At 37.1% G+C, this 25,437-nt stretch overlaps 1 protein-coding gene across 1 annotated transcript; it reads left to right on the top strand.

Annotated features, from left to right (window-relative positions):
- The first annotated feature begins 977 nt into the window (after positions 1-977).
- On the top strand, positions 978-23,763 carry LOC114291986 (ion channel protein). The gene is made up of 11 exons (XM_082868770.1): positions 978-1,167; positions 1,687-2,316; positions 3,612-3,794; positions 4,008-4,067; positions 4,161-4,364; positions 5,408-5,656; positions 11,851-11,949; positions 16,346-16,540; positions 17,660-17,752; positions 18,043-18,309; positions 23,071-23,763. The coding sequence occupies exons 1-11, from the start codon at positions 1,063-1,065 to the stop codon at positions 23,287-23,289; spliced, it is 2,304 nt and encodes a 767-aa protein (XP_082724896.1). The 5' UTR covers positions 978-1,062; the 3' UTR covers positions 23,290-23,763.
- The last annotated feature ends 1,674 nt before the right edge of the window (positions 23,764-25,437 follow it).

The following is a 25,437-nucleotide window of genomic DNA, read 5'->3' as shown; positions in this document are numbered from 1 at the left end:
AATCGGACCCCTCACTTCCCGGGTCCTCTCTTCCCAACCGTCCGTCGCATCTCCACCTCAACGCCGTCGTCTCACCGCTCATTCGATCCCGACAACACCTCCCCCAACACCGACCCCTTCGGGACTCAGGGCGACCGCGACTGGATGTTCCCTTCCTTTCTCGGCCCCCACGCTTCTCGCAGGCGAGTCATCGTCAAGTCCTCCAAGTCTCAGAAGCAAGAGCTCTCGCCTCGCTCTCCGGCTCCGCCACCCGCTCGGAGCGCTTCCATGCCAGCGAATTCCGACTCCGGAGCGGATTTCATTAGGCCGATTCGCGCTGAGTTGAAGCCGAGGACGAAGAAGCCAAATGAAGAATTGAAGGCTTTGCCGGTTCAAGTTTTGGTTCCTTATTCTTCGTCATCCGGTTCAGCTACTGCTCACTCCGTTGCTCCGAAAACTGGCAGGTTTCGTAGTTCTTGGATCATGTATTTGGTTAGTCATTCTTTACTTTCGATAGCCAATCATACTGTTTTCGGGGCCGAGTTAATTATGCTGTTTTTGGAACATGAATTTGGATAGAATTTTATAAAGATTTAAAAACAACTTTTTTTTTCGTTTTTTCTTTCAAATCTCTACAGCCTAAAGTTGCGTATGGTTTATGAGTTTGGGTTGCGTATGGTTTATGAATTTGGGTTGTAATTTGGAAAATATTGAGACTTATTTCCTTTCAAATCCCTTTCTAAATCGCTATCGTTGTGTTTGGTTGGAGATTTAAAAAGAAATTAAAAAAGAGAAGGAAAAACAGGTGAAATATGAATAAAATATAGTTATATTTTATTTAATTTCACACTTTTTGCCTTTTCTTTTTTAAATCACTTTCAAAATTCTCCTATCAAACGCAGTTTACCTAAATCCATGAACCAAACACTGCCTAATTTTTCCATTCCTTTTTCAAATCCCTATCAAAATTCATGAAGCAAACGCAGCCTAAATGAATTGTATTTCCTTTAGCTGCATTTTTTTTTTTGTCCTGCAAACTGAACATAGAACGTGTTCACGTTTAGGTCAAAGTTTTTTCATGCTATGTTTCTGATTGTTGTGATTGATTCTTCTATGCAGCTCGCACTTACTTGTGTACTATCGGTGTCTTGTACAATTTGTTTGCACACTAAAGTCGCAAATCTGCAGGTATTTATATATATATATATATATATTTTGGACAAAAGATAGGATGTGTTAAATTACAATGAAAGGACCTCAGTCGCTCCATTGACTTGAACCTTGAATCTCGGACTTTCTTACTGTCCCAAGCGACAGCTACATTTGTAGACAAATCTAAAACTCACATACTACTTAAGTTGGTTACCGAGAGTTTGATGGGAAAAAAGAAAAAGAAAGAAAAGACATTAAAATGTGGAATATTGAATTTTTCATTAATCGAACCTTCATACTTATCAAAGAAAAAAAGTACTTAATACCTGATCTACTTGAGTTTAGGCTGTGTTTGATTCACCTAGTTTCACACAACTTTTCTCTTTCCATTTCCAAATCCCTCTTCAAATTCATGAACCAAACACAGCCTTAAGCAAAGCTAAGAAGTGCACAGCTGCCAACCTGAGGATTATGGTTTCTTAATTTGATTTAGTTATGGTGAATAAATCGTATAACAGATGTTTTTTGATATGGTTGGTGGTAATTTGCTTGCAGGAAGAGAATAGGAACCTTCGTAGATGGTGTAACCACAAAGATGATGTTCATAAGGACAGCATTCAAGTTTTGGAACCACAAAATGAGAGCTCGTTCTTTTGTTTTGGCAGCACTGACAGTAGAACTATTGCTCTGTCTACTGTTTTGTTTACTCTCATTGTGCCATTTGCCTTGTACAAATATATTCATTATGCTCAGCGGTTAAAGAATCTGTTAAAAATGACAAAGGATAGCAAGGAGGAGGTTCCCTTGAAGAAAAGAATTGCATATATGGTGGACGTGTGTTTCTCGGTCTATCCTTATGCAAAGCTGCTTGCTCTTCTCCTTGCCACTATATTTCTTATAGGATTTGGTGGCTTGGCACTCTATGCTGTCAGTGACAGTAGCTTTGCTGAAGCTCTTTGGCTGTCATGGACTTTTGTGGCAGACTCCGGAAATCATGCTGACAGAGTTGGCATTGGGCCAAGGATCGTTTCAGTCTCTGTTAGTGCAGGAGGTATGCTGATATTTGCCATGATGTTAGGGCTTGTTTCAGATGCTATCTCAGAGAAGGTGGATTCATTGCGGAAAGGGAAAAGTGAAGTCATTGAAAGTAACCACATACTAATTCTTGGATGGAGTGACAAATTGGTAATTCCCTAAATTACTTTTGAACTTGATGCAACATTCTTGGTTTAACTTTTCATTGTTAGGCTTCAAGTGTATTAAAGGCTTGGAGGGTTGACTAAATACTGCCTTGGAGTTCACTTCAGGATATTATTATGGCTTATGATCTTTATATATGAGTTTCTGGGATGTTTTAAAGATAGTCTTGTTACTTAATGAATAATGCCGAGGACCTGTTTGGCATCAATGAATTCAGTGCAGTCTATTTCCATGAAGAAGATGATGGTGATGTTTGAAAAAGCCTTTGGGGTCTTTGAGATTGTACAGGCCCATCGATTTTCTTATTCTTTAAGGGACTCCGTGTCCTCTTGTTTCCTGTAATCTTTCTTTTCATTAATAATATTCTCTTTTTGTTGTTGCCAATCAAAAAAACAAAAAAAAAGAAGAAGAGGCTCCAAAAGCTTTGGATCCAATTTTCTCTAGACAACCATCCCATTGCCCTTAACATCTTGTTACAATTTCATAAAACCCTTTGGTTTCAAAAAGAAAACCCTAGATTCCCATTACTTTTGTTGCTGAGAAGAAGTAAAACAAGAAAGAGAAAATGGAGAAGACCGGGTACGATGTGGTTTACTGGAAGAAAAACTGCTCCAGAATCACCACAGGAGGCAATTTTTTTCTCACAGAGAGAGAGAGAGAGAGAGATGTATTGAAAGTAAAAACTGAGAAAGCAAAAGCCACCCACAGTTCTTACGGTGGCCTTTAAGTGGTTCAAGTAGTTAAAACTGGTGTTTTTCTTTTTCTGGAGATATCAAACCAAGCTGTACATTTTGGTTGATAAATTTGTAGGAAGCACAAAATTTGTGGTGCTCCATAGAACTCTGTGTAGTTAGAGTTACTGAATCCATCTCATGGAGCAGAATAAGGGATAATTTTTTTAAAATAGATCTTCTTATGAGCAGTGTGTCTCCTTAGTTAAATTAAATTTATGATAAACTAAACCAAATCAAACCAAACCAAGCTTTAAGTCCCATCAAATGGGATTGGCTATATGAATCCTTCTTCTCCACCACTCAACTCTATCATTAAATTTATGATACATGGACTTAATATTTGTGCTTGGATAAGTTGCTAGAGTTATTTTATATATGTATTTGCAAGTGAAAAGAGAACACCACAAGCTATTGACCTGCACTTGACATGACTTCTTTGCAACTGAGCATTATTGTGTTAACTGCTAAGGAAGAATTTACTGTGTGAACCTTGAGATTGAAATGTCCATTAAGAGTAGAGAAGTAAGAGCCAATGTTTGATCACAGGGTTCACTTTTGAAGCAGCTAGCAATAGCAAATAAGAGCCTTGGTGGCGGTGTTGTTGTTGTACTTGCAGAACGAGACAAAGAGGAAATGGAGATGGATATAGCAAAACTGGAATTTGACTTCATGGGGACATCTGTTATATGTAGAAGTGGCAGTCCTCTTATACTTGCCGACTTAAAGAAGGTATCCATTATCTTCTATTTCCCCTTGTTCTCCCACCATCCCCTCTCTTGTCTCTTTATCCTTTTTGTGTTTATGTAATGGTTGGGTGTCTAGTGTACGTTTCAAGTAAAAAATTCAATGTGCATTATGCTCTTATTAAAATACCCCTTTCTCTTTGCATCTCTTGTTGATTGTTAGTTGTCATTTGTATTGATTCTTGTTCTTGATTGCCAGGTTTCAGTTTCGAAGGCGCGTGCTATCATTGTATTAGCATCTGATGAAAATGCAGATCAGGTTTTTCACTTTCCAATTTCTTAAATTTTCTTTGTTCTTGGTCGTACAATTTCTCCAAAAGAATTCTTAACTCGTTCCGTAATTTCTTATTAGAGTGATGCACGTGCTCTGAGGGTTGTGCTTAGTCTCACAGGAGTAAAAGAGGGCTTGAGAAGTCATGTTGTTGTAGAAATGAGTGATCTTGACAATGAGCCCTTGGTGAAGCTTGTTGGAGGAGAACTCATTGAAACAGTTGTTGCACATGATGTGATTGGACGGTTGATGATACAATGTGCTCTCCAGCCAGGCCTTGCACAGGTCTGTTAAATGTGCTTTAGTTACACTTCATATAATGTGGTATCTGCAATGGCTAAAGTTAACTGTTTAATGGAGGCTAGTGACAATCTCCCCCTTGATGGGTGAGTGTGACTCAAAAGGGCTTATGGTTGTCATTGTTTCCACTGTTAATCCACTGTTTTGTTTTGTGATATTGATTTCATTTTGAATACTAAAATGTCATGAAAAGTTTGACTCCGTAAGTACAAGAAGATTTAAGGAGGGCCAGTAATTATGATACCACTATTTTTGATTGAATGAGTTGCTCATTCTTGCAAGGCATCACTGCCTCTATAAATGTTACCATTTGCTTCTGTTGGTGTTGCCTTTGACTGGCTTTAATTTAAAGGTGCACCCTATTTGTCAAAACTGTTGATGTCTGAGCCGTTGGCTACTATTGGGGCTTTCGTCTATAGCGCAGCTGTTTTCTTCTGGTCTGCAGTAGTGATATGTGAACATATTATTTTTCTTTTCATTGTCATTCCTAACATTGTAATGGTTCTGGAAGGGAATGGGTTTGCTGACATGGTATGCCACATGCTCTAAATGTCATACTTATTTGGATATGCTTTACATAGATGCCATAGGTTAACTGTGATGGGGTCTTACCATGGGACTGGTTTTCTTCTATCTAGGATTAACTAGCGAAAATTATTATAAGTGGAATGCTCAAGTCATCCTTTTATTTATGGAAATTTATCTTAGTGTAATTAATCATGTAAAAACTGTCAACTTGTACTAGAGTCCTGTTTTTCTTCGATATGGAAAGCTTAGGGATAGTGCCGGATAGTACTGGTGTCTTCAGAAACCAAGTTCCCAAGACGATATTTGTGTTTTAATTCTCCAAATTTTTGCACACTTTTAGCACATGCACTCTGATAGAATATAATATTTTTGACTTATATGTTTTTTTTTTGACAATTGTTTGATATAACGTCTGATTAATGCAGACTATCATTAGTTGTTCAAAAGTGAAATTTACCGTTATAGTAAATATTTGTTATTGTTGTCATTATTTTTGGCAGATATGGGAGGATATTTTGGGGTTTGAAAATGCTGAGTTTTACATCAAAAGGTGGCCTCAATTGGATGGCCTTTGTTTTGAGGACGTACTTATTTCGTTCCCTGATGCAATTCCTTGTGGAGTCAAGGTTGCTGCAGAGGGTGGGAGGATAAAATTAAATCCAGACGATAAATATGTTCTGAAGGAAGGTGATGAAATCCTTGTCATAGCTGAGGATGATGACACCTATGAACCCAGTCCCATGCCAGAGGTCAGCTTTCTTCAGTTGCTAAAATGTAGAAGCAGAATGGGATTTATATTACGATATTTTGATGACCTTGCAGCCGGGATACACAATCTGTTTTTAGTTGATTGATATCATATGCTTCCATTTATAAATTGTTCATATTTACTTTGCCTTGATACAAATGCCCCAAATTTAAACATAAGTTTTAACTTCGTAGATTTAGCTGTGGAAAATCATCTTATATCTTATGCTTAGGAAGGAAGAATATGAGAACATTGATGGAACTAGATAATAAGTTTTTGGTTTTTGATTGGCACTGGGGTGTCCGGATCAAAGCCCGACTAATTCCCAGGCGTGCACAGCCCTCGGCAAGAAGTTTTCTACAAGTGCACCATAGTTAATTCAAAAGTTTTCCCCCAGTCCGATGACTCCAAGGAATTGTTAGCACCTAAGAGGTTTCGATGCCTGAACCTTGGAGGGAGCACACCCCCAATACTTAAGACCTTGCCACTAGGTCAACCCCTTGGGGTTAACTAGATGATGTAAGTTTTGTTGTCGAACGAAGGAGTTTTAGGTGGAATATGCACTAAAGAAGATGAAATTAGGTTAGACATTAGGACCATATTGTATCTCTATTTAGGCATGGAAATCCTTAGGTAAGGAGAGGGTGTTTTGGTTAACAGAATTGTTTAATAAGATTCTAATGAATAGAAAAATACCTAACAGGTGGTGAAAAGTATTTCAGTAACTACATAAAAATAAAGTATATATCTAAAATTACGAACTATGGAGGTGTTAAGTTGATGAGTCATATAATGAAATTGTGGGAGAGTGATTGAGTATCACCTAAGAGTTATAAAAACAATGTCAAAGAATTAGTATGGATTTATGCTTGGTAGATCAAGTATGGAAGCGATATATCTACGAAGACGATTGATAGAAAAGTACAATGACAAGAGGAGAGATCTTCATATAGTTTTATTGACTTAGAAAAAGTTTATAACAGGGGGCTAGAGATATAATATGGTTGTTGATTAAAAAACAAGGGTGTGACCGAGGGGCATATTAATGCAATAAGGGACATGTATGATGGGTCTATGACTATCAATTAGATCACCTGCAAGAGAAACTAATGAATTTTCAATGATTGTAAGATTGCAACAAGAGTCGGCTTTGAGTCATTATCTATTTGCCTTAGTCATGGATGAAGTAACTAAATATTTTCAGAATGATGTTCTATTTTGCAGATAATGTCCTCTGTTTTAGTGGATGAAACTAATGGAGGAATTGATACTAAATCAAGATTTTGAAGACAAAAACTTGAGTCAAAAAGGTTTGAAATTGTAAGAACTAATAAAAAGAATGTAACTTTAGTAACAATAGATGTAGAAATAATGGAAAAGTGAAGACTGAAAACATGGAGATAACAAAGAGTGAAATTTGTTCTTTCCTAGGTTTGATTGTTAACAAGAATAGAGAGGTTGGTGATGATGTGATCTATCAAATTAATGTAGGTTGGTTCAAGTAAAGGAGTGCTTTTACCACATTATGTAATCTACGAATATCAACAAAATTGAACTAAATTTTTTATAGAACAACTATGAAATCAAGATGCTTTACAAAATAAAATGTGAGTGTCTGAGATGAGAATGCTTAGATGGATGTGTGGTAAGATTAGGAAAAATAAAATTAGAAATGAATATATTTGTAAAATAGTAGGAATAACACCAATTAAAAATAAGTTTGAGGGGAGACCATTAGGGAGCCATTTGGGGAGAGGGGGGGGAGCGTTGTGTGGATTGAACTTTTTTGCTAGCGATGAGGGTGGCAGTGGGTGTTCTTCTTTGTTGGGACTGGCGGGTGGTGGAAAAGGAGGACGTGGAGGTGGGGGCTTTCTCGATATCTTGTTTGTTTCGCAGTGTTGTGGATGATTACCGATGGGCCTTCACTAGGGTCTATGGCCCTGTGAGAGGTTTGGAATGGGCTAGTTTTTGGAAGGAGTTATAGTGTGTTGCTTTTCGATGAGGGGTTCCTTAGTGTGTGGGTGGTGACTTTAATGTGGTGCGACGTATGGAGGAGAAAAAGGGGGCAAGTTCAGTGTCAGGCTCTATGCGGGCTTTTTCTTCTTTTATTGATGAGTTGGAATTGGTGGATTTGCCACTTCAAGGGGGTGGTTATACTTGGTTTGGGGGCAGGGTGATGTCCTGAATTGATAGGTTCCTGGTTATTGGATATTGGGAGGACCATTTTTTACAAGTGACACAATTGAGGTTGCATTGTCTTGTCTCAGATCATTGCCCAGTTTTATTGGATAGTGGGGGATTAGGAGTGGTCCGATGCCATTTCGATTTGAGAATATGTGGCTTGTGTTTGAAGGGTTTGGAGAGAAAGTCCAGGGGTGGTGGGGCAACTGCAGTGTGTTTGGAGATCCTAGTTGCCACCTAGCTCAGAAGTTGAAGCTTCTCAAGTCTAATTTGAGGTGGTGGAACAGTGAGGTGTTTGGGCGGTTGAAGACTTAGAAGGCAAATGCTTTAGCAGTTATATAGGGGTTGGATGAGAAAGAGGAAGTGGGGATCTTGTTAGAAGAGGATATGGCTCGTCGGAATGTGGCTCGAAAGGAATTTGGGCAGGCGGATCGTATATAGGAGATTAGCTTTCGTCAAAAGTCTGGATGCCTATGGCAGAAGGATGGAGATCGGAACATGAGATTCTTTCATCATTTAGCTAATACGCATCAATGGGTGAACCAGATAGGGAAATTGTGGGTGAATGGGTTGGAGTTCTCGTCATCGGAGGAGATTAGGGGGGCTATAGTGGGTTTTTATGAGCATTTATTTCGGTTGGATCGGGGAGTTTGGAGACCGTGGTTGGATAGGGTTTTGTTTGATGCTATCTCAAAGGTGGATTGCACTTTGTTGGAGAGGGCGTTTATGGAAGAAGAGGTGTTTAAGGCGTTGCAGAGTATGCCTAGGGATAAGGCGCTGAGGCCGGACTGTTTCTCCATATCTTTTTTCCATCATTGTTGGAGAGTGGTGAGGGAGGATGTTCTAGCTATGTTTGAGCAGTTTCATCGGACGTTATAGTTTGAGAAAAGTTTGAATGCCACTTTTATAGCGTTGATTCCAAAGAAGGGTGGGGCGGAGGATATTCGGGACTTTTGACCCATTCGTCTTTTGGCTAGTGTGTATAAATTGTTGGCTAAGGTTTTGGCAAATTGGCTGGGAGGGGTGTTAGAAGGGGTGGTTTCTGAGTCTTAGAATGCTTTTGTGGGTGGTAGGCAAATTTTGGATGTGGTTTTGGTAGCCAATTAGTGTGTGGATTCGAGGTTGAGGCAAGGGAAGGAGGGGATCATTTGCAAACTAGACATTGAGAAGGCATATGACAATTTTAATTGGGAGTTTTTGTTGTATACGTTAAAGAGGATGGGTTTTGTGGCTACTTGGAGGCGGTGGATACATTTTTGTATATCTACTGTGCAGATGTCTATTTTGGTCAATAGTTGTCCAGTGGGATTCTTTCCTACATATTGAGGTCTGCGGTAGGGTGACCCTTTATCCCCGTTGTTGTTCATATTGGTAATGGAGGCTTTGGGGCATTTGCTGTCGAGGGGGGTTCATGGAGGTTTGTTTTAGGGCTTTGAGGTGGGTTCTGGATCTGCTTCATTGCTTGTTTCACATCTTTTTTACGCAGATGATGCACTTATATTTTGTGATGCGGATGTTGATCAGATTGGACCTCTTCAGTGTGTATTGTTGTGTTTTGAGGTTGTGTCGGGACTTTGGGTTAATCTTTCAAAGTTTGAATTAATCCTGGTTGGAGAGGTGAAATGGCTGCCAATCTTGGCAGCAATTTTGGGGTGCAAGGTGCCTTCGCTGTCGGTGTCGTATCTTGATCTACCATTGGGAGCTTCTTTCAAGGCATGAGGGGTGTAGGATGGGGTGGTGGAGCGGGTGCAACGACAGTTGGCAGGATGAAAACGTCAATATTTATCAAAAGGAGGGAGGGTTACTTTGGTCAAAAGTGTTTTGTCGAGTATCCGCACTTATTTTATGTTTGTTCACATGATTCCAGTGGCAGTTGTGAAGCGGATCGAGAAGTTGCAACGAGACTTTTTATGGGGCGATGAGGGGGAGGTTTCTCATTCCCCTTTGGTGGCTTGGGATCAAGTGTGTTCCAGAGTAGAAAGGGGGCTTGGGGGCTAGGTGGTTGGTCATGTTTAACTTGGCTTTGTTGGGCAAGTGCTTGTGGCATTTTGTGGGGGAAAGGGAGCATTTGCGGAGGAAGGTGGTTGTGGCGAAGTATGGTTTGGGAAGAGGGAGGGTGGTGTTTGGGAAGGGTGGGGCAGTCTCATGGTCGGAGTGTTTGGAAAGGAATTTGGTTGGGTTGGGAGGAGTTTTAGCGGCTGGTTCAGCTGAAAGTAGGGGTAAGGGATAGAGTCTGTTTTTGACGTGATAGGTGGTGGTGTGACATTCCTTTAGAGTAGATGTTCCCTTTGATTTTTGGGATTGCAGAAGATTTTGAGGTTATGGTGGGGGAGGTTCAAATTGGACAGGGATAGGCAGTTGTATGGAATGTGTGGTTGCGTCCAGATGTTTAGGATTGGGAAGTGGATTAGCTAGTGGAGTTTTTGGATTTCTTATACGGGTTGCAAATTGGGGGTGTAGGGGAGGATTCTATGGTTTGGGTTTGCCCGGATTCTAAAGGGCCTTTTTCTATGTCTTCATTCTATGGTGCGCATGTTCACGTTGATACAGGTTTCTTCCACAGAAATGTGTGTGGGTGTCGGGCACGCCTTCCAAGATAGCTTTCTTTGTGTGAATAGCGACTTTAGGACATATTCTGACGATTGATAATTTAATATGGTATGGGCATATTTTAGTGAATTAGTGTTGTTTGTGTTGTGGTGATGCCAAGTTGGTGGACCATTTGCTTGTTCATTGTCCAGTTGCTTCTCGGTTATGAATGTTTATTGTTGCGACTTTTGGCTTGGTATGGGTGCAACTAGGTATTGTGTTGGCAGTTTTACATAGTTGGGCTGGGGGTAGGGCTGGTAGGAGGCATCGGAAGGCATGGATGATTGCTTCTCACTGTTTAATGTGGCTTCTTTGGTTGGAGCACAATAGATGAGTATTCTAAGGGGTGTCTCATTCGATTCCTTAGATGGAGAGACGGTTGCTTATGGTGTTATATAATTGGGTTACAAGGCTGGTTGATCTGGATGTTTTGGCTTTCGTAGATTTTGTAGAGGATTTAATATCTTTAGCATGTTTCCCTTTAGGGACTGAATTTTTGAATTCTTTGCATCATTTTGATATTTTTCTAATAAAGTTTGCATATTTATCAACCAAAAAAAAAAAAAAAGTTGCTAGATAGAAGGCTAAGATCGTTTGGTCATGTACAACAAAGACCAGTAAAAACATGGTAAGGAAGAGTAATATAATCATTATAAATGGAAATGTTAGGGGGAGGGAAGACATGAACTGGCAGGAGATGTGATGGTAAAATATATATATATATATATATGAATTTATTTAATTTAACAAAGTGTATAGCCCTTGACAGTGGAATGACGAAAAAGGAATCGTGTAGCTGACTCTACATGATTTGGACACGAGACTCAGATTTGGTTTGGTTTATTTGTTCTAATTGATATGAGGTCATATTAGGCTTTCTGAATGAGTCATTATTGCTGTATTTAAGTAAACTCGATTTTGTTCTTTAACATATTCGTACTTAACAAAAGAAAAGGGGGGGAAAAAAAAAAAAAAGAAAAAAAAAGGAGGTTATTTTGTTCTTTTAGAACAAGTTAGTTTTGTCATTTTTGGGTAAAACTCAGTATGTGATGTATTGCAAAATATTGATTGAGCTACAGACACCGATGCTATCCTGGTGGTTTGTGGTGATGCATCATTTATGTGCTGTTTTTAAACAGGAGTGGCTTTTTTTGTATTCTTGTAGAGTAGAAAACTAGCCAAGTTAAAATTGTCGATGAGCATCAAAAGTTGTTTGCATCAATGTGTATAAATGGATTTTTTTTTTTTTAAATTTTAAAAATGGAAAAATTTTTTTTTTATTAGAGCACGGATACTTTTGTCTCTCAATCTGAAGAGAGAAATGATATTAGCCTTTGTGTTGAAATGACATAATTAGGGCAGTGCACTAGACTTTGTATCTGAACTGTAGTTTCTTGTACCATCTGAATTGCATCCTTGTTGCAGGTATGTAGGGGTTTTTTCCCCAAGATACAGGACCCTCCAAAATATCCAGAGAAGATACTTTTCTGCGGCTGGCGACGGGACATTGATGACATGATAATGGTAATTGGTTCATCATACGTAGTGTTCTTTTCCTTGCCTTCAGAGCCCCACACACCACACCTTGCACCACTCTCACATGGTTCCTCAAGTAGTGTTATTTTATTGATGTATAAACTGGCAGGGAGTTTATAAAAAACATGAGTAGACCTCAGCTGTCTTCGCTAGTGTGTCTATTTCAGAGCAACGGCCAAAAATCTCTGTTAAAAAAGAAGAGGAGAGAAATGAGGTGAACAATGATGAACATAATGACAACAAAAGATTCTGTTTTGTTCCTTGCACATGGGTAGCCCCCTCTTACCTTTTAAAGAAATGATTTTACTTTTCAATTCAACAAAAGAAAAAGGAGCATAATGACAAAAGCAATTTGGTTGGCATATTATTCAAAAACTAGAATCCCAATGATATATTTTACGTCAAGAATATCTATATGCAATAGGCATCTGACAAGTCACAGTTTCTGTAACAAACCTGGATTTTTAAACATAAGATAGTTTTTATCTTTTTTCTCAATAGCCCAGAAAAGTGCATGAGGAAATATGATTATAAGTGTTTCCTTTTCACTAAACTAAGAATGTTGCTTCTGAGGGCTCTAAAAAAGGTTAAAGAAATAGCGACTTCCAAGAGCAACTATAAATTGTGGAAACCATCAATAAAGAGTTGTAACCATCAGATTATGAAACCCATGATTATTAGCCCTTACATTTGTGCATGAAGGATTAGGAAATGGGGAATAATATGCACAGGGAAAATTCTATTTGCACACCACTATTTATCTCAGTTCACACCATCTCGCAAATTTTTTTTATTCAATGTTTCTCCCTTAAGGAAATTATATTTTTGTCCCTTCATCACCAGCCATCCAACTTCTCAGTACACATCAGCCACCAGCCACCCCACCTTCGCCATAACATAACCCTAGCCACCACCCACTGTCGCTGCCACTGATGCTATCATCCGTGTTGGCCCTTGTCATTGTCGCCATCTTCTTCAACGACTTTCTCTGCCCTTCGCTAGTCAACAAATCACATAATCTAAGGCTGTGTTTGGATCATGGATTTGGATAGAGATTTAGAAAGGGAAAAGGAAACAGAAAAGGTGCGTGAAACTATATTTCACCTATATTTCACACTTTTTTGCTTTCCATTTCGTACATAATCTCCCCCATCCCGCATCCCTCTCCTACCCCGTGATCTCTCTCGATCGCGTCGCGATCTATCTTTGTGGTTGGAGTTGTTGGCAGCGAATGATGGAGTTGGTGGGGTGCGGTGGGGTAGGAGGGGGTATGGGGGTGGTTTCGAGGTTGGACAATGGGGCTGAGAGGGACGACGGGCCTGGGAGAGGGGCGACGGTGTTGGGGAATGACGGCGGCTACATTGGGGTTAGGGTTAGACATTTTGAGCAAAAGAGGTTATTTTGGGATTATTTCAAAAAGTTCAAATTTGGGGTGGTGTGCTGTGAACTTAGAAGATGGTGTGTATTGAGTGAATTCATGGTGTACAAATAGGATTTTCCTATGCACAGGCATGCATTGTAGAGGTGTTTTGGACATTTCCTATCTATTTTTTGTAGATTTTCTACACAAGCAAATCAAGCTGTCAAGTCAAGTACTATGGCCCATGACCTGCCTGCAGTTCTTTCTTCTTGTGTATCTCAGCATGGTGTATGCATGTATGGTTGGTTTGTCTTCCTGGCATAGTTCACACCATGTGAACTCTTGGAGTCACCTGAAATTCAAAATTTCTCTTTTGAGGGGACAAAAAAAATTCCATTCAAACAAGAGAAGAATGTTTCTGAAATGCTGCAACTGATGAGTGGGAAATTCTATAGTACACACCCCACTTTGGAGTGTATCATATGCCCCAGTCATGACATTTATGGTCTTTGGTTATGATCTATGTTGCACGGACACGGACACGGGACACGGGACACGACACGGACACGCAAAAACGTAATTTTTCAAAAAATAGGGGACACGACACGCTAGGGACACGTTTAATATATATAATTTTATTTATTTATTATATGTCTAAAATAAAAATAAAATTATTAATTCTTATACAATCAAAATAATAATAAAATTAATAAATATATTTTTTTTAAAAATTAATAAAAATGAGTTTTTTTAAATAAAAATAATTATTTTATGAATTTTAAGTTTAACATAAAAATAAGGATAAAGAAAAAAAAAAGAAAAAAGAAAAAAAAAAAAGAGGGGGGAGAGAGAAATGTTGAGTCCAGAAAATGAGAAGAAAAAAAATATAAAAGAGAAACGATAGAGGAGAGAGAATGTGAAGTCAAAAAGGCAGAGGGAGAGAGATCAGAAAAGGGAGAGACGAAAGGGAGGAGGAGAAGACGAAAATGAAGAGGAGAAGAAGAACAGAGATGATGGAGACAGAGAAGAAGGAGAAGAAGAGAAGAAGAAGAATACCTCAGTTAGGGCTTCTTCGATCCACCTCACGAGTTACCTTCTCCTCTCCTTAGCTTCTGAACAGGTTAGCTTCTCCTCTCCCTTGATCTCTCTCTCCTTTTCTGTCTTCTCTCCTCCCTCGATCTCTCTCTCTTTTCTGTCTCCCTCGATCTCTTTCTCTCTTTCTGTCTCCCTCGATCCCTTTCTCTCTTTCTCTGTCGATCAAGGAAAATAGTTAGGGCTCCTTCGATCCACCTCACGAGTGTCCGAAAAGTGTCCCGCCGTGTCCATGGCGTGTCCAAACTGGAAGATTTCAAAAAAAAAAAAGGAGACACGTTAGTGAGAGTGTCGGACACGTGTCTACCGCATGTCCGACGTGTGTCCGTGTCCGACACGTGTCCGACGCTCGTACGCAGAACCTGGGAACGTGTCGGTGCTTCATAGGTTATGATCTATTGTGGTGTTAGTTATGACTCATTGTGATGTTGGTTATGACCTATTGTGATTATTATTCTGGGTATGATTCAAAAAGTCTTTGATTATATCTTATGTGGTGTTTGGATATGACTCATTATTTTTTTTATAGGTATATGATTGAAAAGGATTTAGTTATGACATTTGTGGTGATCAAACCACAAATGTCATAACTTGCATATGGTATTACGCCCTTTTGAGGGTGTGTATTCTAGAATGACCTTTGATGAGATGAGTTGGGTGAAATATTGTGACATTGGATTCTAAAAACAAAAATCAAGGATCCAGAGAACCTTTGAAAACATTTTTACTAAAGCAAAATGCATGTCTGTAAAGTAGGCCTCTACAAAAATGCATGTTTCAGTTGATATATATATATATATATATTTTATCTCCAAGTTATTTATCGTTTCTTCATTTGTATCTGTATAGCTATCTAAATAATCTTCGACCTTTGGAAGTTATTCTTACAGACACATTTTCTCCTCACCTTATTATCTTGCTTCAATATTTATTGTAGAAAAAGAGGGTTTTGAGGTTGATGAAGCTATATATAAAGCATATATGCATATTTATGCATCTCATTGTAAAAATCCAAAATTACAGAACCCATATCAAGTGACTGGCCTCCTGGTAGAACAAGAAGATCTTCCAGGCAAAACTACATGAAATAGTGTAATACACAATGTAAAAATATATCTAATATCAAATTGTATAATAAGGATAAAAGGAACAACAAAATCATGCTTAAAAAATACTTTGCCATATGTGAGAGAAATCACCCAATGCCTAAAGAGTAAGGATTTGAGAGACCAAAAAAAGAAAAACTCAATCGTAGTATATGAAGAATAGTATTTGAAGTTCTGTGCTTGAACGGCCATAACACTTGAAGCTGAACATTTTCAGACAAATTGCTCAGGAATTGTCATATGGAAGTTAAGGAAATTGCTGAGAACAAGGGAAAATTATGTGGTGCTCTTGGGGCAAATTCAAATGGTGTTCCAATTTGATATTTATTGGTTAAAACTGTGGGACCCAGTACTTTTTGTTAATATTTTGGGAGACAACTTGACAAATGTCAAGTGGTAAATGAATGGTGTGGATAATGTTCCAAGACGACCAAATAATCACTCGAGAACAAGGTAGTGGGAAAATCAATATTTTATCTGGTTGGGAATAAACCTACCAAAGCAATGAAAGCAAAAAATAAAACAGAAATGGTCACAGCAAAATGAACACAAGAATTTACATGGTTCTGTAAAATAAAAATAAAGTACACAGTGACTCACCCTCACAAAATACTCACTGTATATCACCATCTTATCCCATACTATCACGTCACACACACACATATGTGTATGTATGTATGAGATTCCATTTGACAGCTATCTACATATAGAGTACATATAACCATTAATGTTGTACTTTCCAGATCAGTCTTTTACTAATCAATAATGCACATAAATAAACTTTCATCATCTTTGATTTGTTGTGGATTTTGCTAATTGTTTGTAGGTACTGGAGGCATTCTTGGCTCCAGGTTCAGAATTGTGGATGTTTAATGAGGTTCCAGAAAAAGAACGAGAAAGGAAATTGACTGATGGTGGACTAGATATCTCTGGACTCAGCAACATTAAACTTGTCCATCGTGAAGGGAATGCTGTTATCAGACGTCATTTGGAGAGTCTTCCCTTGGAAACATTTGATTCTGTAAGACTATCTCCAACCCTTCACCAATTTTTTTCATCTAATTTGATTTCAAATTTGAGTAAAAAGCTTGATTGATATGATATGAACTACTCTAACCCTTTCATCAAATTTTCATCAAAATCTTTTTAAAAATCCCCTCTTATCTCAAATTTCCCCTTTTATCAAATTTGATGGGAAAAAAATCATCTCTAATGCTTCATCTTTTTAAATTTAATGAAAAATGATTTTTTTAGCACTTTTTCATTAAATTTAAATTTGATGAAAGAAAATGTGAAGGATTGGAGATGGTCTAAGGGTCAAGATTATGTTTCTAGATTTATTTTCCTTCCTTCCCTTCTTGAGTGTGTACATGCATTTGTGGATTAGATGTTATGGGGTTAAAAAGCTACTTTGTAAATAGGAGATGGAAGGAGTTAAAATTTGGGGCTGCAGTTTAGTTTGGTTGTTTTTGATCATTCAAGGATTCTAAACTTTTGCTACAAGGTTTGGTGGATTTTGAATCATTATTCATAGGTTACAGTTGACTAAGAACAATGTTATTCTAGGTTTGGTGACAGATTTATTGGGCTAATGTTCCAAAAGGCTAGGTACATTTCACTCAAAAAAATTAAATTGAAAAGGAATAATTACAAAGGAATCAATCTTTGAAGAAACCATAGAGCCCCAAGCTTATGCTATGGGAAACCCGTTGATGTTTCTTTGAAGGAATAATTACAAAGGAATCAATCTTTGAAGAAACCATATAAGCCTGTTGATGTTTCTTCAAGGTTGCGTTTGGATCATGGATTTGGAAAGGGAAAGGGATATGGTGGGTGAATGTAAATGACATATAGCTACATTTCACTCACCTTTTCCGTTTCTCTTTTCAAATCTCTACCCAAATCCATGATCCAAACATAACCTAATGGTCTTGACCAAAATTTTTGCTACCACCAACTTACCTTTTTAACTTGCCAACATTTTTAACCTACTTGTAGCACGTCATGTGGAAGAAGTGGTTGATTTCAGTGATGTTGATTCCTTTTTTTTTTTTTTTTGGTTTCCACATGGAATCTTAAAATATGATATTGTTAATTTGTAGTCATTTGCTATGACTAATTACTAACTCTAAGAAGACAGATATTAATTCTTGCAGATGAGTCTGTAGAAGATTCTGTTGTACATTCTGACTCACGCTCGCTTGCCACCCTCCTTCTCATTCGAGATATTCAGGTAATTACTACTGCTTGTCTTTGTTCATGCATATAAAACTGAAATCCACTTTAAAAAATGTTTACCTACATTATTTTCTGTGTTATGATTATAGAGAATACATTATCGATGATTAAACTGTTAAATATTTTAGTTTGATTATTTTTCAAAGATAGATTGCAGTCGAAGATGGTCTATTTCTATGAAATTATTGTGTTGATTATATGTTTTAAATTTTCTTTCTTCTGGGCCTGTACATATTGAATTCGTTTTGGTGATGATTAAAGTTGCCTCTATCATGTCGATTGCAGTCAAAGCGTCTCCCTTACAAAGATACAAAAACTAGCTCTCTACGGCTGTCTGCATTCTCTCATACCTCTTGGATCCGTGAAATGCAGCAAGCTTCAGACAAATCAATAATTATAAGTGAGATCCTGGATTCTAGGACTAGAAACCTGGTCTCAGTCTCCAGAATTAGTGATTATGTGCTATCAAATGAGCTGGTCAGTATGGCGCTAGCTATGGTAGCCGAAGACAAACAAATAAATCGTGTACTTGAGGAACTTTTTGCAGAAGAGGTACCTTCCATACCGCACTTTTAACCTTAAGATTGTTCTAAGAATGTCTATATAATTCATACTAGAAAATTATATGTTTTCTGTTCAAGCTTTTCCTCATCCTCTTTCCCTCGTTTTTCTGTTTGTCAAAACTATTGAACCAAGGTGTGAATAGGACATCAAATATTATTGGGTTGATAGTTCAGCTAAGTCGTATTTAATGTGACTAGACATGACAAAGACAAACTACGACAAGGATGACATTCTTGTACCTTAGGACCTCTGTTATCAGAATCTTAAGATTCGCGATTCGATTCATGATTCAATTAGCAATTTTTACAAAATTGATTCAAATTTATGGGTGAATCTATTTTGGAAGTGAATATCTAGTGAATCGCATGATTCATAATAAATTCACTTTTTACGATGGGTGCAGCTTGTCTCCAGTTGGAGATCAAGATTGGACCGTCCAGCCAGCTCCATGGGCCCACTTTTGGGCCCCGCTTCTATTATCCGAACCATTCACATTTTAGGATTCGTTGAGTTTTTACAGGGATAATGTACTCGATGAACCCTAAAATGTGAACGTTTTGGATCATCGAAGCGGGGCCCAAAAGTGGGCCCAAGGAGCTGACTAGACGGTCCAGTCTTGATCTCTAACTAGAGACAATGTGGACCCTTTTACGATTTATGCGATTCTTGAAACTATTATGTATAACATATTTGATTCTTTTTTTTCTCTATTTTTTTGTTAAAATGATATAATACAACTTCTTATAGTGTTTAGTACGAAAATAGCCAATATAAACATGATTTGTTGTTATTTTGAAGATCAATGAGTTTTTAATGAGATTCAATCAAACCCAACATCTTTTTAATCTTTTCTTCTCATTTTTTTTTTCCTGTGAAAAAAGAATCATAATGTATATTCTAAAAATGTTTAAGGTTAAAGTAACTTGCAATATGAATTTATCTATTTTTATTTTATTGAAATAAATATACTTCAATATTACAAGGGTGAGGTCAGTTAAACCTAATGGTTCTCAAAGTTCTTTATTATTAGGTCATTGTTACTTGTAAAGGTATGTATGCTTATGAAATATCAACATCATTGTTAAATTATGGTTAATTGAGAGTTTGTCTTTGTTTACTTTCTTTTTTAAGTATGGTTGATAAGCAATATCTAAAAAGAGAAAAGGTAAGATAGTGATCTTAAATGAGAATTAACTTCTTACCTATTAGATCACGTGAACATTATTTAAAATAATATTTTCATTAATTTAAGTCTAAATATTTTATATTTATAAGATATATTTAATATCCAAATGTGTAGATATGTTTTTCTAACTAATTAGAAGAGATTGAATCTTTACGATTCACAATTTGGTACAAGGCCATTTCGATTCATGATTTGACAACTATGCTCAGGACAGAATTGTTACAATTGATTGTGATGGTTAAAAAAATGTCATTCGGAAATTGAATTATATATAAAATCTCTTGCCATTTAGCAATTTACAAGGCTTCGATAGGATGGAAAAATGGTAGGAGAGGTGAGGGGTGTGATGGATAAAGCTCTAGTTGTTTGCTAGGAATGAAATGGATGAAAGGGAAAGGAGAACCCAGACTGGTGCAACTTCTTATGATGCAAAAATGACTCAAATAAACTGAAAAAAAAAAAAAAAAAAAAAAGTTTTTTTAGCTCTTGCTTTTTCTAGTTTGCAAGAAACTGCATGAAACAGGTCCAGCATGGGGATAGTTTCCTTTGGACCCACATTTCCTTTATGGGTAAAACTGAAAATGGGAGGACCCCTTTACATATTTCCATTCAAACAATGCTCTTAAGATAATAAGCAAGAGTATAATGGTTAGAGAAAACCACACTGGTCCCATTTCTCCCTCCTTGCTCAACCAAAAGGTGGGCTGTTTTCTAAAAGGTGGGCTGTTTTCATTTTTTTTTTCTTCCCAAAAACAGTTGGCCAGAACAATGGGGATTGGGGACTAAAATGGGCGTATTTTTAGTTGGCCAAACAAGTTTTTCTATGTTTCTCAAAAATGAAAACATAAAATAGAAAACGAAAACACAATCAAACTGGCCCTAAGTTTGCTTGTACATCAGATTATCAAATGAACGATTTCTTTTGTGGTCCAGCAGTCGTCATGAAGGGATCACCGAGAACAGATCTCAATGTGAAAATATTATTTTAAAAGCAACATAAAGTTATAAATCTGTTGTCAATTGCACATTAGACACAACCTGCCAAGAGTCCCATAAATTTATTCAAGGAAAGGATGTGGGGATATAAGTTTATCAAGATTAATTTTTACAACCAAAAATGTGTTTTGCATTATGTTAACTAACTATACTACGAACTCTAAATTAATGTTCAGGTTAGATTGACAAAATTAATTTAACATTATAACATAATGGAAAATATCAACTTTAGAAAAAGAAAATAAAAGCTTCAATTCAAAGATAAAGAGCATACATAACAATGTCAAACAAAGCACATATATATTCTTGTTAATTTGCCTTGCTCAGTGCCATATTTTCTATGAATCTATAGCGAGTCAACAATAGTTTGTCCCAGATTGTTGGCAAAAAGAAAAAGAAAAGTAAAAGTAGTAGTAGGATAAGCCATATAGGTGCTGTTGTGGTTAGGAGTCTTGGTTTGATTACCTCAAATCTAATCACTAAATGACCCTTTGTTTTCCTGCTATAGGTTTGAATTGTAGAAAGTACCCTGTTGGTTGGTTTGGTATTTGATTATGCATGACAAATAATAAATTAGACAGTCAAGTTTAAAAAATCCTGGTATCATTTTAGCATAGCCTTGGGTTCAACTTTCAAGGCTTAAGTAAAGTTTTGGCATCCAAATTAGTGGAAAGTGATGTGGGGCTGGACTTCTACATAATAATGCAAAAATTCTATGGTGGCCATTTGTTTTAATTCCACAAAATTTTCATCTTGAAAGAAGCCAGTCAAACAGAATTCCACAAATCTAGGGAGACCCTGGCCTCCTTTGCCCTAGGTTAGGGACTGGCAGTGGCTGAGCTACGATTTTAGTCAAAAGGGGACAAATATTAAGATAAATTATTGAGTTAAGTCAGTTTGGAACACAGTTCAGTTTGATAAAAAAAAAAATTAGTTATCAATATTTCAAAACTATTCCAATATCATATTTGTCACTACAATAAAACCACTTAACATGAAATGAAAATAAAAATAAGAAATATCTCTGAAATACATAAATTAGATTTATTTGTGAATTATGTAATGAGTAAATCTGTATCCATGTTCAAGTTAATGGTGTGTTGAGTTTTGTTGGAAGAAGAATGGGAAAAAAAAATGTAAGGGCATATATATATATATATATGTATATAATTTTAAAACGGAAAAAGTTGAAAACATTTTCAAAACTTTGAACTAACAAGTAGGTTTCTAGAAGAAAGGAGGGGCACGTGTCCGTCCTGGCCTCTTAGTGGGTTCACCACTATGGACCGCCCCTGCATCCTGCTGAATGTATAGACGTGCCCCCTCCCTCTTTCACTCTCTTGTGTACATGTAGGGGTAAACATGTGATCGTCAAAGTTAATGCGAAGAACTTCCAATAATTTTGCTGAACCAAAATAATCATCTTTATGGTCGTACCAGTATTGGGCTAATAAAACACTTTTTTCTCTCTCTAGTTAAGAGCTTTTCTCTCTAGAGTTTCTCACAAGGTTTCTTGCCATGGGAGAAGAGGAATGTTTTCAAGCCAATTCTCTCCCTTAGAGAACCCACTGCTCTTCCCTTGTGCGTCATTGAATATATTTTTTAGGGTGTTTTGTTTCTTGTTATCCCTTCTCTTTTTGTTTCTTGTCATCCCTTCTCTTTTTGGATCTCTTCATGGCCGGAGGTAGAGTATATAGTTCCTGGGCTTTTTTGCTGAGTTGACAATCAGTGATTTCTACCTTTACCTTCATTTTCTGTCCTGATCTATGGTGTGGTGGCTATTTATAATAGTGTGCCATGCGTGGCACCATCATAGTTCAGTGTAGTGCTTGGATGAGATGGAGTGTGGGGGAAGTGCTGGTTGCAGTTTCACAAATTCGATTGCTGGGCTACTAAACCCTTCTGGTGGTGTTAGGTGTTTGGAGATTTGCTGTAACTCGAGCTATATTGAGATTTCCTCTACCTGAGTGACAATGGTTGGAGACAGTAGTAGGTGATTCATGGTCTGGTTTGGGGGCTGGGATGTGACGGACTAGCGAAAACTTTTAACTGCCAGAGCTAGGGTGGATGTATCTTGTGTGCTTTGGTTACAGAGGAGAGGGGTTTTTGAGCATGTGTGCCTGGCTGGTGTCTTCTTCACTGGAGGTGTTGCTGATGCTATAGGGTGATATGGTGGCATCACCCTTAGCTTGTTTGTGCTAGAAATGTGTGTGCTGTTTGTATTCCAAAAGCATGGGCTGATTTCAAAACCATGAGCTGGTTTTGGAGATAAATCAGAGTGTTGATTTGATGGGTGGTGTTATATATCTTTAATTGTTGGCCCATTTGTGTTATTCCTTAGTCTAACTTTGAACTTATTTAGATCTACTTGATAGGTTATTTTCTGTGTTAGTAGCTAGGAGTGCTTTTTGAGTATAAGACTTATGACTTGCCTACCAATAAAAAAAGATATTTTTGGTACACTTTTGGATTGCTTGTATTCAACATTTCAATCTTTTAACTTAGGCATCTACTAAAAACATGGTGAAATGCTCATAGATTCATATTTGACTTGTAACTTTTCACAGGGAAATGAAATGTGCATCAAACCGGCAGAATTTTATTTATACGACCAGGAAGAACTCTGCTTTTACGATATAATGATTAGGGGTCGTCAGAGACAGGAAATTGTGATTGGTTATCGACTTGCAAATGCTGAGCGTGCCATAATTAATCCTGAGCAAAAAACAAAACCAACGAAATGGTCCCTTGATGACGTTTTTGTTGTCATTTCCAAAGGTGAATAGAGGAGCAAATAAACACTACTTTTTTTCCACTGATATCAGTCGTCACGTTGACCTTTTCACTACTAGAATTAGAAGTTGATGTTGTCCCTGTATTTGAAAAAGCAAAGGGAAACACTTTCTGACTTGCTACATGATATACAATAATAGTACTTGGTAATTGAAAGAATCAAAATTGCTCGGGCATACACGGAGAGTGCTCATGTATCGTGATGAAGCTTTGTTGTATAAACAGAGAAATTTCTGCTCAGAGAATAGTTGTAGAGGGTGGGTCGTATACTAGGACTACGGACGCCAAAGGCGACTGAAACAGGTATGTTCTACAAATTTTAACAAATTTATTTATTGTAAAATTGTCATCGATGAACTTTGTTAGATTGGAAGAAAATGTTACAATCTATTTCCTTGTGATTCAGGAAATAAAACATTTTGTATTGGTTTACATTTTAATTATGAAATGAACTTTGTTTCAAACCATGTGAAAACTTAATAAAGATTTTTTATGTAAAATTTATGCAGGTTAATATTTAGTGAGTTATATACATGCATCTTCTTATTAGATGGATAGCAAGAGGAATTGTGGGTTTATTGGATAGCAAAGCTTGGGCGGTCTCTAGCAGGGCTCGGTCAGCAAAAAGTTGTGCATGATTTCTAGTAGGGGTGTAAAAATAAAATAGCCCATGGCCTAGCACAATGCCAGGATAGCTCAGCCAGCCAGCCAGCGGACTGGGCCTGAGGTTGGGCCAGCCTAGGTCGTACTCGGGTCAAGCCTGGCCCTGAGATTTTCGGAGTCCAAAGTTGATAATCAACTAATAAATTTTTGGGGCTCTTTACATTTTTTTTATTGAATGAAATTTTTTTTTTGAAAGTAAAGGACAAAAAGATTTGTGTCAAAATCATAAAAAATACTTAGCATTACATTACAATGACTAATAAGTATTGCTTGATTTTCACTCTTTTTGTATTTTTAGAAGCAAATAAATCAATCATACTTGCACAATTTAATTTTTTTGCAAAATCATTTTTAATGAATAACAATGCTTTTTTGGGTGAATAATTTTTTTTTTGGTGAATAATAACAATGCTAATTATTTTAAATGGGTCTTTTAATTTTTTAATAGATTAATTTATTTTTAGTTAATTTGGGCATTCTTTAATTTTTTTTGGACTTAAAATATACTTAATAAATTAGACTAAATTATAATAAGTAGGGGTGTGCGCAGTGCGATTCGGGCGGTTTGAGAGTATATTTACAAACTGAATGGCGGATTAGCGGATTGAAAAATTGCAGTTTGAGCGGTTTTTGGCGGATTGACGGATTGAAGAATATTCTAACTAATTATCATACATTTGCATAATATATAACACTAATTTGTATAATATTTTTTAGATATATAACACAGTAATTTTACATAATATGTTTCATATATATAACCACTAATTTGTAATAAATTTCATATCTTGAATCTTTCTCACACTCATTTTTACATTGATATTTCATTAGAGGTTAAAAAATATATATGTATTAACTATAGTGGAGCGGAGCGGTTCGGTTAGCGGATTATATATTTTAAAGTTTAAACCGCGGTTAGCAGTTAGAGCGGTGTGGATAGATGCGGATCGGTGCGGTTTTAGTGGATTGGGCGGTATTTTGCATATTCCTAATAATAAGAGTTTTTTTTTTGGTCTATTTTTCAATAGATAACAATGTTAATTTTTTTGAATGGCCTGTTAATTTTTTAATGAGTCAATTTATTTTAAGTTAGTTTGAGTTTTTTTAATTTTTTTAGACTTAAAAATACCCAATATATTATACTAAATTATAATAAGAAGATGTCTTTTTTTTTAATCTATTTTAAAGAGTCCTAAGCCAAGTCCTTGTGACCTATGGCCAGGGCCGGCCCTGACTTAGGTAGAGCTTGGGTCTAGTTTGTATTTTGAAACCCAAAAATGCTTTGGAACTCCAATTTTGAAGGACCCCCAGTGATGTGGCAACATGTGATTGGCTGAAATTTTTTTTTTTTTTTTTTTTTTTTTTTTACTCTCCCTTGGTCCACAGCCCCCCACGTGGAGGTGGGGGTGCTGGGGGTGCCCCCGTACTGGGGGTGCCAATCAATGCTCTTTGAAACCCAAGACTCTCTCAAATCTCTC

Source organism: Camellia sinensis, chromosome 5 (assembly GCF_055761805.1).
Source record: "Camellia sinensis isolate YWXY chromosome 5, ASM5576180v1, whole genome shotgun sequence".
NCBI lineage: Eukaryota > Viridiplantae > Streptophyta > Magnoliopsida > Ericales > Theaceae > Camellia > Camellia sinensis.
The sequence above is the reverse complement of the archived record's forward strand: the minus strand, read 5'-3'. Positions and strand labels throughout refer to the sequence as shown.